Genomic DNA, 18563 nt, shown 5'->3' with positions numbered 1-18563 from the left:
GGTGTGAGGGGAGGGTTGGGGCTGGGGGCTGCAGGGGAGCTGGACGAGACTCTGGGAGGTTTCCTAAACAAACCCTGTGCTCTCTGCTGCCTTAGAGAATCAGCTGCTAACATCGTGCGGAGCGGCTCCTACAGCCGGCAGCCGTGGAGGGATGAATCAAAGGGAAATGAAGCTCCCCATTCTGGGGCACCTCCTACCTACGTATCTACGTACTTGAAAAGGTATGCCCAGCTCTCTGCCTGTGCCCTTAGCGTGCCTCCCTCTGCTCGCTGCAGCAGGCCTTGAGCAGAAAACACAAATCAAGGCTTGTCGGCGTCTGTCGTGCTGAATAACCTCCTTAGAGACCATTCCTTCTGTTGCTTATAAATGGTTGGACTGAATTTAAATACTTTTCTTCGTACAATTCAAATGCAAAATGTTTTGTGTTAATGTTGTGGTTCGATAACAAAAGGGAAATTGGTCATAAAAAGAGAATAAAGCAATTACAGTCTGAACTCAGCATTCACATAGCTGTTAACAGGTAAGTTGTAGCTTAGTGCTAGTTTTGGTTTGCATTAGTACGTGTTTATGGCAGTAATGCTATTGGGACAATGGCAGTGCTCTTATGGGTGATTTAGGGCAGCACAACTGGTGTCTGCAACCTTTTCCTTGTGGCAGTAAGGATGCAGTTTGCACAGTGTATGTGAAATTACAGAGCAGCTTCCGATTGCTGGTAGCCCATCAGGGTCAGAAAAGCATCCTGTCTGTGACTTCCATAACTTCAGTGTCTTTTACCCTCTGGGAGGCAGAGGCTTGGTGTTCCTGGAGCAGCAGGTAGTGGCCTCTGAATGAGGTGAATGAATGGCCTCCTGTGATGGGGCAGATAATTCATTTCTGAGCTTTTGTCCACGTTGAGAAAAGGAAGATCGGCCCTTTGTGCAAGTACTGCTCCATCGCATCACCTTTCTTGTAGCTGCAGCTGGAAACCAGCATCTCAGCGTGTGTAAATGTGCTGCAATGCCATGTGTAAATGTGCTGCAATGCCATTTGTGCTTCAGGAGAAGAGCAGAAATGTTTCAGGATTTTAGATTATGTTCCACAGAATTCTAGACTCCGAACTAAATAGCTGTGCTGGAGATGGAGCAGTTGCTCGAGGTTTGGGAAGAGGTGCACGTCTGTGTCCTGGTGCTTCTGCTGGTTGAGGTAAGTCCTGCTCTGGAGCAGCCTGTCCAATTGCTGAGAGCACAGAGACCCATTTCCACAAAAGGTGAAACAGCCACTTCAGGCAGCAGACTTTTCCTGATCTGCTGATCCATTCCAGTGACTTCACATCTATCCTGGGACATGATGACAGGTCAGCCTCTGTAGCGTGGCTCTCTGAAGGCACTCCAACCAGCAGCAGCTGATTGCATTGGAAAACTTTGGCCTCCTGCAGCTGGCATGCCTGCTGTTCCCTGGTCTGAGGCAGCCCATAACGTCACTGAAATGACTGTCTGCTGAAACCTCACAAGCATTGCCTGTTTGTCTCACCTGATCAGAATCAGATTTAGTGCCACGTTCACATAGTTGCGCTGTATTTCCTTGGTTAGACTGCGCAGGGATCAGCAAAGGCTTTGGCTGGCAGTGATGTTTTGCTAATAAAGACGTCTTTTCACATAGGCTGAGTTCTGGCCTTCTGTAGGAGGGTGCTGGAATATGAGCAGTTACAGGGAATAGCTTTGCCAACTCGGGAATGAAGCTCAGGGACGCCCGCAGTGCTTTACAGGCATCAGCAGTTCTGTGTGACTTCACAAGCAGTAAAAGTGGGGTGCGTTTGCTCTCTGTCCCCTGATGGTTTTCTGCAGAGGAGCACAGAGAAATGAAACATAATCGTGCCGATTTCTCCTCCCTTCTACATCACCTCTCAGATGAGAAGCAGAGCGCGTTGCCTGTTGTAGGGCTCCTTGTCAGCAGAGTGCTGTTAGTATTTGGAAAACAATTCTGGAGGATAAAAGCTCATTTTGAAGGAGAGTTAAAGTGAACATGACATACCTGCATGGTGCTGACAGGATGACTGCTTTCCCCTTTACCTTAGAGTTTAACTAATCCCCCTAACAGACCCAGTTATGTTCTGAGTGCTTTGTGTGACCCCCAAACAAAGGGTAAACGCCACCAACAGATCACATTCAGGTGTTGAAAATGGTTTTTCTGCTCCGTGGGAACAAAAGAGCTTGCAGTAATTTTACAAATGCTCTTCAGCTTCAGTGGAAGCAAATGTTAAACCTCTTTCTCTAATGGTAGGGGCTGTCACTCCTTTCTCTGGGTGCAGCACTAAGGAGCAGAGCACAGACCCGTTTTCTGACAGCCCTGTTTTCGTGCATGTTGACCTTTGAGCAGCCAGTTCTCATCAGTTAAAGTGTTTGGAGGAAAACTAACATTGCAGATTGAATTAATTCAGCATCCTTCCTTTGGCATCAGCTGCAAGAGGTGCTTCACACCAAAATGAAATCACTTTTGCAGTTATTTTCTTCATTTTAGATACTTGCAGGCACTCTTTATTGTTTTTGCTGGCATAAAAGCCATCACAGCAAGTCAGGCCTGCAGTCCCAGCTCCCATCACCAACTGGTTTTGGAGATCCAACTCCTGAAGCTAGAATGGCTTCAGAGCAGCCTCCTCCCCTGCCTTGGCTTTCAGCAATCCTTAATTAAGGAGTGGGGGTCATAGTTAGGTCATCTGTTAGAGACTGAACAGCACTGTGTCAATGCCTTTATTTTTGTTGTTGTGTTCTTGAGCATAAATTCCTAATCCTCCTTTTTCAGATGAACATAACTGTTAATAAGTAGATTTTCCAGCTAAACTTTGTGTTGCAATTTTCTGGTCCTGTTTGCTCGAACTGTGACCAATTGAGTCAATGCTTGAGCTGTGTGATGCCACCCCTGCAAGGTGATGGGGAGGGGAGGTGGCAGTGCTTCAGATCCCTCATGAGCAGCTCAAGTGATGCCCAGCACCAGCTTCCCCTCGGACCTGAGCCATGTGCATGTATGTTCCCTCTTCCCCTCTCCATTCGCTCCCATCTCTGCTCCCCAGGCACCTGGTCTCCTTCCATCCTGTTGTTTCCCATTTCCAGCCGCTGCCTTTTCCCTTCTGAAGCACTTATCAGGTCTTATTCCATAACCCTCCCCTTTCCTCCCTTCCCAACCAGGTTTCTCGTCCGCCCTCTGCACCGCAGCCTCTCTGCCTTGTGTTCTCCTAGGATGGCGCCCCACCATCCCTGCTCCCCCAGGACCACCACCAGCACTTTCCAGGCTCCTCCTCTCACTCCTTCCCCTGGCACATGTTCCACTGCAGTCATCCTCTCAGTACAGCAGGCCCTGATTTCTCCCCCTCATCTCTGCGACGTCACGGCTGCTCTCTCCACACGCCCACGGCAGCCAGGTTTAGCTCCCTGCTCTCACTCTCCTTTCAGGCTTTTCCTTTTCCTCTGGTGCAGAGCCCAGAACGGGAGGCAGTTCCTTCCAAAACGACTTCCTGCTCCCCTGTGCTCAGGGCAGGGGCCGCCTTGCCAGAGGAAGCTTTGTTTGCGGTCCAGTGGAGGTTGCTACCTGGTGACAATAACTTGCTTGTTCCTTTGTGACCTGGATATGGCAGGCAGCCATCAACCAAAGAGCCCAAATGTAATGCTGCTCCCCATGGAGGCCTTCCAGGATGCTCCAGTCTCTCTTTGGCTGTGTAGGGACCAGCTGCTTGGCTGGGCTGGCTGGCTGCCTTGGCGTATAAAACTAATTTGCAAATCGAGTGCCTACGTGAATTGGACTGAATCCTTCCTCCAACCTCCTGTCCTTGGCTGTTGTTCTGTCCCTTGCAAGTTTTATTTCAGCCTCGGGCTGCTCTCTCTGACTCTTGCTGTAGTGCTGACTTCCAGTTCCAGCCCATTTACCCTGCCTTTCCCATGCACCTGCAATTCTTTGTCCTGGCTTTTCCTCTCGGTCAGCTTTTCCTCCTGGTGCATTTTGTGTCAACCACTTTTCCTCCATGCGTTCCTGCGTGGGAGTCATTAGGATGCAGGAGGTGAGACGAAACCTTCCCAGCCTTTGATTCATCCTGCAGACAGCCCAGTCTGACCAGGAGCAGCCAGGAATACCAGTTGCTGGGTGTGTCAGGATCCCAGATCACGAATGCATGCTTGTTTCTCTGTGCCATCAACAAGCAGCCTGGATATGGGGCTGAGCTGCACGTGACGCAGATTTTTGCCACGTTTCATCATCTGTTCTTAGTGGTGCACAGCTAATCAAAGCAGAAGGGTGCATCCTCATATTGAAAGCCCTTCAAAGTAGGAGCACTTAGAGCTTTTCAGTAGAAATGGTTTTGAGAGTTTTGCATTAGAATGGCAAAATACGCATTTCCTTTGCTCGTTCTTGAATACTTTAGGACAATTTTGGTAGTGATTGTTCCAGATACAGAGCTTGTGCCATGTGTGCCCCATTGGAGCCTGAACTGATATCTTTAAGCCACTGCAAACAGGTTCTTAAACCTGGAAGTCCCAGGCATCGCTGGGAGGCAACGCAGCCAGGCCTGCTGCTGTCCCTCACTCCTTCCCTGCTCCCAGCAAAATGATCCTTGCTCATCATCCCCACCATTCCCCATACACAGCATCGCTCTGCGTGCAGCTTCTGCCACGGCAGGACTTCTCCCTTCCCCAATCTTCCCTGATCCACTGTTATTCTCTCTGTGGAACTCAGCTGGACTGATCTGCAAGGTGATCTGCAGCATCTCTGGTGTGCCATAATCTCCTTTGCTCAGGAATAATACTTTGCTAAGATGTAATACTCCCTTTTCAGCTGCGAGCTCAGCTGTGGGGATGTTCTGTTGAATGTTTACTATGCTCTGAAGGACCTGATTTTGTGATGTTTTACAGTGCTTCATTTGGTAGAAGTAGTGACCTCAGCAGTCCCTACATTTCAGCCAGTCGCAATACATCTCTAGCTACCTCACCCACTGCCATTGGTTCATCTACCTCACTGAGCACCCCGTGGCAACCTGCCTCTGCCTGCCCCACACCTCTCGGTGCGAACACTTCTGCCTCCACCTGCCAGCACACCAGGTAACAGCTGAGATAACGCTGCACAAAGTCAGCGCTTGGGTTGGAAGTTCTCAGTTCTGGATTATGGATTGGAAATGTACTTCCATACGGGAACTGCTGATAAGAGATCGCAGCGTGGTCGCAATGGACAGTTTCAGTGGCGTGTTTGCACCAGGATGCAGTTAGCAGCCCACGTGTGAGCTCAGCTTCACGCTCCTCCTGCCCTGCTGCAATGGCACGGCGCTGCTCGGGCTGCTCTCCAGCATTCAGCATATGAGCTCTGGAGTTCGTTCCTTCTGCCTGTTCACCAGTTACATTTGTAATAATTTTTGCTGCAGACGGGGATGTGGTCATTAACTCTGAATTCTTCCTGCTTATTCTTCTACACGTTTTTATAAACCGGTTTGAATGTGTGCAGTTCCCTCTGCTACCACCAAACCGGAGCAGGGAGGATGAACTGCCGGTGCTCCCTCGAAGCCGTGGTCTCGGTTAGCAGTTGAGTTGACTTGCTTTGCTTTCCGTTATGTCTTCTCTATTTCAGAGCCCCTTTCAGGCAACAAACTGATTCTGCCGTAGAGAGAAATACAGAGGGCCTCTCTGCTAGCACCCCCCTAGGTGTAATCACAAACCGTGCTGCACGCGGCTCTGCTTACGGTACTGCGAGTGCCGCTGCTGCCTCAACCACAGGAAAGGACTGCTCTGCTGAGGAAGCCAGGGAGCGCAGAAGGTCAGTGGGCAGTGCTGGGGCGTTTGGTTCCTGCTCTGTGGTCACAGCTGGCGTGGCGGTGCTGGTGGGGGTGGCAGAGCTGTTCCTCAGGTGCTGTGTGAGGCTGCAGGCTGCCGGCCCTGCTCTGTCTTCAACGGCCAGTTCAGAACCTGAAGGTTGCATTTATTTGGGGCTTTGCCTGCTCGTCCTTTCAGCGTGTCTCAGCCTTTTTCTTCACTAGTCATCTCTGCTACAGTCTGAGACCTCTGTGTGCAGGAACAGGCAGCGCTCAGTGGGTTCTGTAATGTGAGTCCCCTCCTAAAAAGAGCATTGCACTGAGATACGTTCAGACCAAGTGCATCTCTGTGCTAAGACCAGTGGGGATGTCCTTGCATTGCTGTTAGTGGGGGAAAGCAAACGCTGCTGGAGCATGAGATGTGTGATGCAGTGGAACAGACTGCACTCCAGCAGCATCTGCTGCCTTCTGTTGGCTGTGAAAGAAGACTCAGCACGGAGGCTGAAGTCTGCCCTGTGCAGCCAAGGCTGTTCCAGCAGTAGCAGCACTTTGTGTGGGTCTGATTGTATGATGTTACCTTAAGACTGAGGAAGTATAAGCCTGGATCGGTTGATGCTCTTTCCAAAGGGAATTTACCGTGTGCATTTAAGCACAGAGTATCAAGTGATCCTGTTTATTTCTGCAAGCAGGTGAACTTTTGCAGGCTGTCCCTGCAGTCAGCCATGGGACCCTCCAGCACACAGAGGTGTGCTTGCTGTGGGCTTCTCCCTGCTTCAGATGCAGCAAGAAAGAAGGCTGCTCTGTGCTGTTGGAAAATACTCAGATTCCTTAGGCTGTCCAGGCCCTTTTTTCTTCCAGAGCTAACCCAGGTAGTGCTTGGAAGGCACTGCAGGCTGAGCCGAGTTCATCAGCTCTGTATGCAGGGAAATAATTGGATGTAGCTACTGCAGCTTATCATTTGGGTCTGTGAGGACGCTGAACATTCACTGCTTGGAGTGCCTCTGCTGCTCCGGGCATTTTGCTGGCGGTCAGTTGACTCGGTGTCATTTGCAATTGAATTGAGATTCGCTGCCAAAGGATACTTTTAGTGCAGAGAGACCACGGGAGAGCACAGAGCGTGGATTGTGCTCTCTGTTCACTCTTCAGACCTTCTGATGACAGTATCTCTATTTTGGCAAACTCAGAATAAAGCTGCAGAGGCTTTGGATTCTTCCCAGGAGAAATGGTCTCTGCAAACCCCCCGACTTCTGGCACCGCCTGCAGACACAGAACCTGACTGACAGTACTTGTAAATGCCAAACAGCATCTATTAATATTACTGCATCGGCATTTATTGCCACATCAGTTCCTATAAATAATACAGGAGATCTGTTTGTCTCCTGCGTTCTTCCTATTAGTGATCCATCTCTTAAGAGTTATGCTAATGCAGAGGTAAAAGCCAAAAAATTCCTCCCACCTTCAAGAGAAGCTTTGAAACTACTGAGCAAAAAATGCAGCAGTGATGCATTGTGCTTAAGGGCAGAGGAAACCTCGTGTGTGTGTCTCTTCTAAGAGCAGGATCTGCTGATGGGGCGACTGCCTGCGTGCACAGAACTAGGAAATGTGCTCTTAGGAGAGGTCACCTACATGGGGAAGGGTGATTTTGGAAGGAGGCCGAGTTCAGTAAAAGCAAATAAAAAAGGAAAATGGCAAGCAGTTGTCAGGGAAGCACTGTATGGATTTCAGTTCCCAGCTGTTGTAGTAGCATTTGGTCCGCTTCAGTGTTTCCAAAGCTCCAGCTTTCTCTTAGCAACAAAAACATAAACAAGCTTATCATCTAATATTAGATCACAGGGATGTCTTAGAACTTGGAGCCTTAAATTATCCGTGTGGAGCCAAAGGTTAAAGCAGAAGACTGTGAGGTTTGGGGAGGAATGAACAGCAGAACGCTCCTACTGCTGTTTGGGATCCTCTGCCAGCCGGCAGGTTGGCCCTGGCCCACCATAGCATTTCCTCTGGGGTGTCCCTCCTCCATCTCCTTCCTGGCTCCCTGCTTTGGTCAGGTAGCTGAAAATCAAGTGAGTCAAAAAAAACTGGGGAGAAGAGAGGAAAAACCAGCAAAGAAGAAGAAAGCAGGAGGCAGCAGAGGAGCGATGCTGTGCCTGGCTGAGCGCAGCCCTGCCGGAGCTGGGGGTGCAGCAGCGCAGCCACGCTGCATGCAGGGCTCACGCAGACCCAGCAGCCCCCCATGCTGCAGCACTGCAGTGTGCTGCGGGCAGCTCGGAAGGTTGCCATCCTCCCCAGCAAATCGTTGTGCACTCGGTCGCTTTCTTCTCTCCTGTAGGCAGCCGGTGCTGAGCGAAGCTGCCGGGCCGTTTTGCTGATCTCTTGCCGGGGCAGAGCAGTCTCACGTTCCAAAAGCGTTTGTCCAGCTGAGTGCTGAGCAGCCCCTGCTCTGGGGCCGGACACCTGGTTTCTACGCGCTGCCGGGGGCTCAGGGGTCCTGCTGCCCGTTCTGCCCGATGTCCTTTACGCAAGAGCGGCCTCTAGTGCTGGCAGCCCCTCTGCAGAGATCGCTGTGATCTCATCCTTGCTGGGGCCGCGACCTGGAATGCAGCGTGTGCTGTGCGATGTGCAGCTCTGCGAGGGAGCCCTGGGGGCGCACGGCCTCACCTGAGGGCATCGCACAGCCCGGAGGATCGTAGAATCAGGAAGGCTGGAAAAGACCTGTGAGCTCAGTGAGTGCAACAACCATCGGCCCATCGCCGCCGTGCCTGGATGTGCAGAGCAGGAGCTCTTTACCTGAGGAGTGCAGGGCAGTGCTGCCTCTGTGCTCAGTTCTGTGTCCGCTTTAGAAGGAAAAGCTTGAATTGAAGCCTTGTCTGTTTGGGTCAGAATTAGGAATTTAATTTGTCCTTCCTCTTTTCTTTTTTCCCCCTGCTCACACTGTTAATACAATTGCAGTTGTGTGTGTTCTTCTTGTTGAAAGTTGCATCGAGGTGGCAGTGCTCACCATCAGGAGAGCTGATGGAGATGGGAAGCGATCTCTGCCTTACGTGCCCAGGGCAGATTTCCAGATAGAGAAACGTAAGATGAGGTGGGCTCACTTCCTGGGGGCTGAGGGCTGGGCTCAGTTTAGCATCTCGCCCTCTAAAGTTTCGCCTGGAAATGTTTTTGGAGGAAAGTTCACTGACACGCAAGGTAAACGTGCCTGGCAAATATTTCTCTGTTCTGCTTTGTTCCCAAGAGGAATCCGTTCTTCATTCTAAGGATCCAGCTGCTAATTATAGTAGTGTATATTAATAATATATTAATAACTAAATCCTCCTCCACCAGCACTACTAGATGAACAGTTTTTGGCGAGTCCTTCGGCCCTTTTGCCTCGTGATTCCTGCCCAAATTCAGAACTTGACTCCTCCAGGGGTTCCCTGATACGTTAACCCTTCTTATTTCATAAAACCACAGTGAGATCCTGACCTCTTCAAGACTTAAACCGTGGAACTTGAACTCAAGAGGTGCTCAAACATCACTGGAGAGGAACCGATGGAGAAAGCTGTGAGAGCTGTGCTGCTGCCTGTGACAGCAGCGTTTGTCTCCTCATCCTCACTGAGTGCTCACAGTTCCCTGGGCAGCCTGAGTGCTGGGGATGGGGGAAGGGAAGCTCCCATCTGTGCCAGGCCTTGGAAAACGAAAAGTTAAAAGGTCCTGTGAAGAAGTGAGCAATCATGTGGCACCTGCTGCTGAGAGCCTTTATCTGCCGTGCTCCTGCAGCTAATCGCTTTCAGATAAAGTTGTCCTTTTTTTAAAGGGCTGCTGGTGCAGATGATGTGGGAGGGCAGGAATTCTTGGGGCTGCTGGGTTTTCCATGTTGGGAAGCAGCACGGCTGCTGCTGCTGTATCAGAAATCAGCCTGCATTTCTATTTGGAAAAAGGTCGAGGTGTGGGATGGGGGTCAGTGCTGAGCCTGCCTTCCTGCAGGGCGAGCGAGCAGGTGTGTGCTCAGCTGCCCACGGCTGGTGCTGTGCTCAGGGTGAGGAAGGGGGCATTTTGGCACTGAGTTGGGCGGAGGAGCTCGGGGTGGAGGTTGGCCTGCTAACTCTGAGCATCAATATATGTGGGATCCTCCAGGAATGGGCAAGGAAATGAAGCGGGCACTGCTTGAGCTGAGCAATGTAACAGCAGCCTGACGGCATGGAGCGAGCAGAAGGTAAAGCTGCCTTTTCTCGTCCCTTCCTACGTGCAGAATTTGTGTGCGGTTCCTCCTTCCCTACTAATCCCACCCGCTGATGTGTTTCACGGGTTTAATTATTGAATCTAAGAGGAGCTCTGTTCATGGGTTCCAGCTCCATCTGCATACCATCACCTGGACTCCGGGGTGTGGGTGTTTCCTGACCAGGATTCTGACGTGTCACGGTGCCCCAAACTGGCATTAAACTGAAGAGTGAACCTGAAATGGTTGCGGTTGAGCTGGGGGTCCGGCTGGGAGTTTGTGTAGCACAAAGTCAGCTGTTCCGCCAAATCCTTTGCTCCACAGCACCGACCCGTGGATGCTGAAGGTGGAGGAGCAGGCAGAGCCGAGCAGTGACCCAGGGGCTGCTACAGAAAGAGTTTTTGAGCCAACTTAATAAATCTTCTGCTCCTGAGAACAGCGGAGTCATGAAATTGAACCGGAGCCTCTGGCACACGCTAAGAAATTGCAACCTTAGCTCAGTAGGAAATGGGAATCTGTTATGCATTATTAACGTTCGGTGATGTTTTCAGTAATTGAGCCGGGGCTGATTCATGCCTGCGTGCATCCCTTGAACCTCTGCAGCAGCAGCTCAGCGCCTCCTTCCACGGGGTGGCAGCCGAAGGCCGTGCAGTGCTGCCAGCCGGCGGAGCGCTTTGCAAAGGCTCCTGTAGCTCAGCAGCTGCGTGCTGCTCACGGCCGGCAAGTTCTGTGGGTTTGGTGGCTCTGAAAGGCAGTTTGGCAGATACTCAGGTTTGTGTTGAGTGCATTTTGTTCAAGAACGTCCTGCCTTGCCTCGACATGGAAACCAACTTTTGGGAAGGCTGTCGTAGAACTGCTCGAGGTCGTTTAAAATGTCACATTGCAGTGTTTGACTTGCTGCTTGCTTCAGAATGAGAGAGCAGTACTGAGGGAGGTAAAGCACGTGCATCTTTGCCTGCCTGCTGCAGGAGATGGAGTTTCATCCCTTTCTGTTTTGGGCAGCGGTTTCTTAAACACGGAGATTCATCCTCTGAGCACTGCAGACAGGGGTGCCTGTTGTTCTGCGATGCAGTGATGCACTGCTCAGCAATGGACATTGGCACCCGGTGTGCTGAACAAAACCAGTTTCCAGGTATTCCAACCTGGAGGGCTTTGCTCTTGTGAGACTGCACCTAATTGCACTCAATGACTGAAGGGAGGTTCAGCAGGGAGGACGTCTTGCTGGCTTGCTGTGTGTTGGCAGCACTCTTCGCTTTTTTTCTTGCAGAAAAAAAATCCTGAATTATTTGTTGTTGTTTCAGACAGAGGGGAAATGTGTCCATTAGGTATCTGGAAGGATCTAGATTCAGAGCACCAGCAAGCCGCCTCCAGACAAGGTTGTCAGTTTCAGGCCCATGATCACTGTGATGCTGAGGGTCCTCCGTTGATACAGAGGGAAAGCATTGATCATCTGAAAGCTTCCAGCCTGTGTGCTGTGTACCTGTGTCCCCCTGCTCCAGACGTGGCTCAAGAGGTGACAGCACTGATTTTCCTTTCCTTGCAGAGGAAACCCAGGGCCCGTGGGGCTCAGAGGAGCAGCAGGGCTCAGTGAGAGCAGCTCTCATTGCTCTGCACCGATGTGAGCAGCCTGCAGAGGGCTGGCATCGAGCTGTTTGCCCTGCAGGAGCTCCCTGCTTTGTGAGCAGCACACGAGATGAGCGCAGCAGAGTGGAAGTGCTCCTCAAACAGCAGCTGCCATGCTGTAACCTCGAACCATTGTAAATGTGGCATCAAAGCCGAGTTCTGAGGAGGGATAAAGGGAGTTTGTTGCAATCAGCAGGTGACAAAGATCACCAGTCTCATAATCTCAGATCAGAACCTGCATGCGTTGGGCAAAGCGAAGCTGTCACAGATAGGGAATTTCATCCTGTGCTTGTTAACCTGCAAATCAGACTGTAAAGAGGTGATGGAAATTCAGGCTTTTGAGATTCCGTGAGCTGAAAATTCACAGTCCAGATTGGAACACAGTGACAGCTCTCACCAGCCGGGACCAGCATGGGAGGGGAGAGCAAAGGCCTGGAAATGGGAAATCCTCAGAGGAGCCTTTTCAGGACAGCTGCAGAGTACTTTTAAGAGCGTGGCTCTGAAATCTTGTTATCCTTTTGTCCTCTGCTTATGAAACACCTCAGCGTTGCCTGGCTGTCCCCCCCCATCCCTGTTCCATCATTTGCAGTCGGATGTGTCGTCCTCTCCTGCCTGTTGAATGCTCTTGGCTGCGAGCTGATGCACACAACGTGTTGGCATGGGGATAAACAGCAAAGAAGAGAAACCCCTTGTTGGATGTGAGTGCAGGAGAGCGTGCTGCCCAGCTGTCCTCGTGTAACTGTCAATGATTGATTCGCTGCTTTAACGTCTAACTTAGGGAGCTGTATTTTGGAACCGCTGTCAGCGTTGTTTCCTATGAAACCTGCTCTTGCTGCTCTTCCCTCCCCAGTTTATGGATAGTTCCTCAGCTAATGGCAAGTTTCCAGGCTGTAGGATTGCATTGCTGGGATGCTGTACTTTTCCAGTCCCTTCCAGAGGAGCTGTATCAGTGCTTCAGACTTTCTCTGGGCTTTTCTTCCATCCTTTGATCACCATACAGCTATAGATAGATCTGTGTGGTAAGGATGTTTGAAATGCCTGCAGGCTTTTGAACAGTGGTCTCGTGCTTTTGCAAAAAGCTTTTCCAAACGTGTTGGTAGGTTGGATGGGATGGATTGCCATCTGTGTGCCAACATCGCCTGTGCCTGGCTCCCCTTACCCATCTCACCCAGAGCTGGAGGAGTCACAAGCCTCGTCCTGGCTTCTGATACGGCCTCTGGTGTTGTGTCTGGGGGTGCAGGTCGGACTCCTGAACTACAAGGAGGATTTGAACTGTGCAATCAGGGAGTCACCATCGCATTATCTGTGTGTCCGTTAGCAGAGATTGGCGCTTCTTATTCTGCACCATTTGCCCTTTACGTGGCAGTTGTCCCTCCATGGCATCTCCTTTCTCTGCAGCACAGATTCTCTATTGCGGGTTTGGTTGCATCCTTGGTTTGCCAGCTTGGATATCCAGGCTGTCATTTGCCCTACTTGGCCTCTCCCTTTCTATTCGTGTTTCATTGCTGCTACTTGAGCTGCTGGTGAGCAGTTGGGATCTGTGTGTGTGTCATAGTGCCCCAATTAAAAGAATTAACAGTGAAAATCGGTGGCTTTTTGCAAGGAAACACAACGTGTTGGGTCATTTCCTTAAAGATCTGCATGGACTGTATGATTTTTGCTGGCAGTGGGATGGCAGAGATAGTGCATTCATTAAGCATCATATACTTAAAAATCAAAATCTCTGTGATTGTTTACACGCCACTTTTGCTGTCTGTCTCCTTCAGCTTGCTGTGATCTGCAGTTCTGCTTTGGAGAGCAGTGCATCGCTCTTCACACAGCACGCAGCCCAGCCCTGCTGTGTGGCTGCATCCCAGCTTGCTGCCTCCTTTCAGTCACTCCTGCAGGTGTGCTGTCTGCTGTCTGCATCTGAAGAGGTGCAGCACAGCCGCCTTCTTTCAGCACTACAGAAACGGGCTGTGGCTGCTTCCTCAGAGGAAGCAGAGCGTCGCTGTGCAGTGGCTCTGCTGATTTGCATCAGAAAATTCGTTCACCTCGTGCTCATAAAATGGCCTTGGTGAGCTCCAAGCAGCAGGGAGTTGTGTAAATGGAAACCTGAAGTCGGCAGGCGATTGAGTTCAGCCCGGCTGTGCTGCAAAATGTGCTCACCTGAATGCTAAGTCACTGCTGCAGGTTGGATGCAAAATTGTTAACGGTGCTTTAAAATACTCCTATTTTTAATCAATTCTGGAGGAGCAGAGGGGAGGAGTGGGAAGGAGCAGGAGGCAAGATGTCGTTCCTCTTGCTGTGCTCGCACGTGCTGTCTGAGCTGTGCTGAGTGCAGCAATCTCGCCTTGCTCACACGAAGCAGAGCATCCCTGCAATCCAGTGCTCTCTCAGCACCACGTCGTGGGTGTTGGGTCCTCTTTCTATGGGCACAGAGTTTAGCTAGCAGTATATTTGACAAATGCACTCTTCCTGTAGGTGGCTTATTGCTTCTGGATGCTCTGCAGAGAGCAGCTATCCTACTTGTGTCAAAATCTGCAGAAAGTGCTTATTGTTTCCTTAATGTGCCATTACCTGGGCAGCCCATTTGCACAGCGTAAAGGGGAGCAAAGAGAGCTACTTGTCTACAAAACTAGGAGCAGCAAAGCTTTTGCACATCAAACAGCAGGTTTTTGTTCACGAAGCAGCAAATTCTTAGGAGGCAATCATCGCTCTGAATTTTAGGCTCTTCCACTGTTGGAACATCCATCACAGCTAGTGTTTCTGTCTGGGTAATCAATGGGAAGAAACGAGCTGCTCTGCAATGCATTCACATGATCAGCTCTTGCTGAAGGTGACGAATTGCAGCCTGGAGGTGCAGTTTGGTGTGGGCAGCCCAGCTGAGGACATCTCCACTGCAGCCATCTCCCAGATCACGATTCATCGCCTGCAGCCCCAGCACGGCTGGGCCTTCAGCCTCCTTGTACGCTCAAAGCAGTTCTGGCTTATCAGGTGGAACACACACCGTGGTTGTTGGGTTGGTTTCTTCCAGCTTCCCCATTGATCCTTAGGTGCAGAGCACGATTCCCATGGAAGCACCTCTGTGCAGCCGGAGCATTAAGTGATCTAAGCTGGGGGGGACCTGAAACGCCATGGAGCTCCAACCCCTGCCATGCAGGGCTGCCAGCTGCTGGTCACACTGCCCAGGGCCCCGTCCAACCCACCCTGAATGCCTCTGGAGCTGGGGCACCCTCAGCTCTCTGACAGCCTTTGATGGGAGCCTCTGCTCAGCGCTGCCAGCCTCGCGCCTGCTGAATCAGTGCTGGGCATGAGGTCATGAAGAGGGGCTCAAAGCTGTGGGGCAGATGATTTGGGGATGATTCAGCCTCGAGGATTCATTGGTAGTGCAGCAAAGTCAGTAATCTTTCTAATAAATGGCTGGATCAGATGAAAAATCTGTTCAGCCCATTATGTTACATGGGAAGATGGTCTGCAGAGGGCAAACCAGGCGAAGAATCCCAGGGCAAATGAATTTTTCCTCGATAGATCTTTATCCCTTTCTTGGCTAATTACCTGTCTACATCTTTGATGCTCTGCTAACCTGTGGCAGTGATAGACCCACAAAAGAACATTTCATTTCAGACACTCTGGTTCTTCTACTCTGAGACGGCGTTAATCATCATTCCCCATTAGCCGGGCTGAAGAATCCAATCTAATTAATCTTAGCTAAGATGGAAGCCAATCCACCGGTATGGAAATGAGCCTCACCGCTGTGCTCTGCTGCAGCACTGCTGAATTCCTCTTAAGTTCCTCCTCTGTGAGCGCCTGTGCAGAGTTCAGTGAAGATATTTTCATGTGAATAATGCTGAGATCTCTGGGGTTTGATGAAATCCAGTGGTGGCACAGCCTCTGAGGCAGCTGTGTGCTTTTCGGTACCAAGGGGCTCGCTTTACTCAGTGCTTGGAGGTCACTTCTTTCCTTCCTTAACCCTTTGCACCACGTTCCTCCTTTGTGTGATGCCTGCAGTTCTGCTGCTTTCTGCTGTGATGGGTTTCGTACTGATGAAGGCAGCAGATTGCAGGGATGTGATGGTGAATATAATGCAGGGAGGAATGTGCCAGTGCAGGATTTCTTTCTTGAGATCTATATCTGAGCAAGAGGTGTTTGGTTTTTTTGCTAATGAGTGTAGTAAGACCTGGATGGGGGTAAATAACACCCCAGATAGGAGGAGGTGATGTGTGCATTTCCCCTGCTCATAGGAAGGATGGCCCAGAGCAGACAACAGCAGCAGTGCTAGCAGACAGAGCTCAAAGGATGTTTGTAGGTACAGAGGAGACCAACAGCTCTGGAGCTTGCTGAGTCAGGAGGGCAGAACGTCCGCTTTTATTTCCATGTTAACCTCTTCTGCCTCTTTTTGTCGTTGCTTTCCCTGCAGGTCATACCTGACCCCGGTGCGGGATGAGGAGGCCGAGTCGCTGAGGAAGGCACGATCCAGGCAGGCCCGGCAGACACGCAGATCCACCCAGGTGAGGGATGGAAATGGGTGAGAAGGGCTGCTGTGTGAGGAAGCAGGACTTGTGCTGCTGAGTGGGGGCCTGGTGTGAGGGCCTCGGCTGCCCTGACAGCAACGGGGAGACCCTGATAAAAACACACAGGAGGAATTACTATAAAATACTCCTGCGAGCACCTGGAAGTGAGATCCTCATTCCGTCGGAACAGCAGAATAGCTGCCTGTTAGTTGGTGGCTTGGTGGTGAATGTTTGGGTCGCTCTGATGCTCTGCTTACACTGAGAAATGTGGGAAGGGCAGCGAGGTGCTTCTCTCTGGGTCGGCATCACGCTGAGGCCCACGGGCGTCAGGTTGGCCGAGCAGAAGCCCGCTGAGCAACCTTAAATTTGCTGCGCGAGCTGGAAGAGCTGAAAGGTAATTGCCCAAATGAAGAAATCCTCGCTTTTCTTTGTTTGCAGGGTGTGACGCTGACGGACCTTCAGGAGGCAGAGAGAACCTTCAGCCGCTCCCGGGCAGAACGGCAGGCTCAGGAGCAGCAGAGCGAGAAGGCTGAGAGCGCTGCTGAGGACAGTGAGAGGCAGGAGAGCCGCACACGGTGGAGCAGAAACACAGATGAGGAGGTGAATCCTGCCTGGCCCCTCATTGCTTGTGTTGATGGAGCACTTAGGCTAGCTGAGAGAAATTCTTAGGGGGTTTCCTGTTTATTTTAAGGGGGCAGATGTGCTGGAAAGATGCTGAGGATTGTCCTTACCTCAGAGGGGTTGCACGTATCAGGGTTAAGGTGTTCCTTTGCTCTCCGCCAAGGATTGCATTCCTCTATTTCTTACCAGAAAGCAGAACTGGAAATCATAGAGGTGGAATGAGAAGACTAATGAGAGCGTTGTTGCCTGGATCCATGCTTACTGTGCAGATTGGGCTGAGGCTTTTTCCTTCCATCATAGCACAGATATTCTGGGTGCAGTGGAAAGCTGGGTAGCCCAAATGCTCTCCGCCTTCCATCACTCCTGTATTTTTTCACTCAAAATCATTTCTGAGATAACTCATTTGTTGTGTTACTGGCAGTAGGGACAAAGGCAGTAATCCTAGGCTTCCTAGCAAAGGAACTATACAGTGTTTATGTGCATAGCTCCACAGGGCTGTTAATGCTTGTTCCAGTCTGTATCTGACCTGGTGGATGGTGCTGATGGCTTTCAGCAGTGCTGAAGGAAATACAACCCTCTGAAAGGTCACTCAGCTGCCTGAAGTCCCAATCTTCTGCTTCCTTCTCGTTTTGCCAACTTGTTGTCGTGTCTGTTTGCTTACAGGCTGTCTATCGGCGATTAAGGTGCCCAGTGCAAGCAGACAAACCCACAACACCTGTATCTCCTTCTACGTCAGCTCCTCTCCTTTATACAAGCTCTTACCTAACTCGAACAAATAAATATCTGGGTCTTGACTCTGTGAATCCAGCAGACTTCACAGCTGCGGCCACAGAGATGGAGAAGAACGGTATGTGCTCAGCAGGAGGACTGGAAGCTCCGGGATTTTGATGAGTTTTAGAACTTGAAGTGCATGAAGTCACAGAGTTTACGTGTTCTGAGGGGCGCAGTGTGGGAAGCTGCCATCTCAAAAAGCAGATGTTACGTGTTAATAATGTGGGGTAAAGGCCACTGCTTGTAGAAGAGGAGGATAGAAGAGTTTTCCATTTTGAACAACTAACTATCATGAGTCTACGTTGTATTCAGATCTTAGAGCTGGGGTACTGATTCTGCTACTGCAATTTGTCCTGAGAATAGAAGTACGCTGTGGTGATCTGCTGAGAGCTGACAGGCAGTGAAATCCTTTGGTTTTGGATAAGGCCGGGTGTAGCAGGGCGCTCTGAGTCCATTTTATCTGGTTTACTCACTCCTCCGTAATGGAACACAAGCCAGAACGACCTTGATTGGCTTGAAAAGAAGCGTAGTGCCTTAGCAGAAGTGCAGATGTAAATCACTGCAACCAAAGCAGTCTTTCTTTGCTTGGCTAGAGTGCGAAGATGCGGATCTGGACGACAGATCTCCAAACAAGCAGTCGATCCGAGAGAGGCGGCGGCCAAAAGAGCGGCGAAGAGGCACTGGCATCATTTTCTCAACAAAAGATGTGAGTTTGGGTTCCTTAGAGAAGTGAAACTTGCTATGTAATATTTTGAGTGAATTTCCTTCCAGTTCCAAGCTTAAGATTTTCTTCCAGATCAGGTGATTCCCCTTTGGTCCGTCTCTCTCTAGCTCCTATTTCAGACTGGCACTTCCAGAGCGATCGCATCACCCTTTGGTCCATGTAGAATCTAAGAAACAGGCTCTTAAAGGCCTGGCTTACTCACTTATTTTGGTAGAAGTGTTTGTAGCTGTAACATCAAATCATAAATAACATCTTGCTGTGATATTAAAAAAAGAAAAAGAAAGCAACACAACTGTTTCCAAGATGCCTCATGATAGCATCTGCTTTTCATCCTAGGATGATGACGACGTTGATGGAAATGAGGAAGTGAAGGAAAGTCGG

The 18563-nt window shown here is 50.4% G+C and overlaps 2 protein-coding genes across 7 annotated transcripts in view; both read left to right on the top strand.

The window, feature by feature from the left end:
- The window catches only part of PPP1R12B (protein phosphatase 1 regulatory subunit 12B), an 84391-nt gene that overhangs the window by 31797 nt on the left and 34031 nt on the right, over window positions 1–18563 (top strand). For 3 of the 6 annotated variants that reach the window (XM_048926301.1, XM_048926303.1, XM_048926302.1), the window contains exons 12-19: window positions 96–221; window positions 4875–5060; window positions 5581–5766; window positions 15973–16063; window positions 16505–16666; window positions 17351–17534; window positions 18052–18164; window positions 18519–18563. In XM_048926301.1, the coding sequence (XP_048782258.1) occupies window positions 96–221; window positions 4875–5060; window positions 5581–5766; window positions 15973–16063; window positions 16505–16666; window positions 17351–17534; window positions 18052–18164; window positions 18519–18563 (1093 nt within the window). The remainder of the gene's footprint in view (window positions 1–95; window positions 222–4874; window positions 5061–5580; window positions 5767–15972; window positions 16064–16504; window positions 16667–17350; window positions 17535–18051; window positions 18165–18518) is intronic. The other 3 variants (XM_048926308.1, XM_048926304.1, XM_048926305.1) reach the window with 2 other exon arrangements.
- Window positions 228–4868, top strand: LOC125684282 (uncharacterized). The gene is made up of 2 exons (XM_048926312.1): window positions 228–1182; window positions 1301–4868. The coding sequence occupies exon 2, from the start codon at window positions 2887–2889 to the stop codon at window positions 4015–4017; it is 1131 nt and encodes a 376-aa protein (XP_048782269.1). The 5' UTR covers window positions 228–1182; window positions 1301–2886; the 3' UTR covers window positions 4018–4868.

This window comes from Lagopus muta, chromosome 24 (genome assembly GCF_023343835.1).
Source record: "Lagopus muta isolate bLagMut1 chromosome 24, bLagMut1 primary, whole genome shotgun sequence".
Classification (NCBI taxonomy): Eukaryota; Metazoa; Chordata; class Aves; order Galliformes; family Phasianidae; genus Lagopus; species Lagopus muta.
Note: the sequence above shows the minus strand (reverse complement) of the source record. Positions and strands in the feature narration are given on the sequence as shown.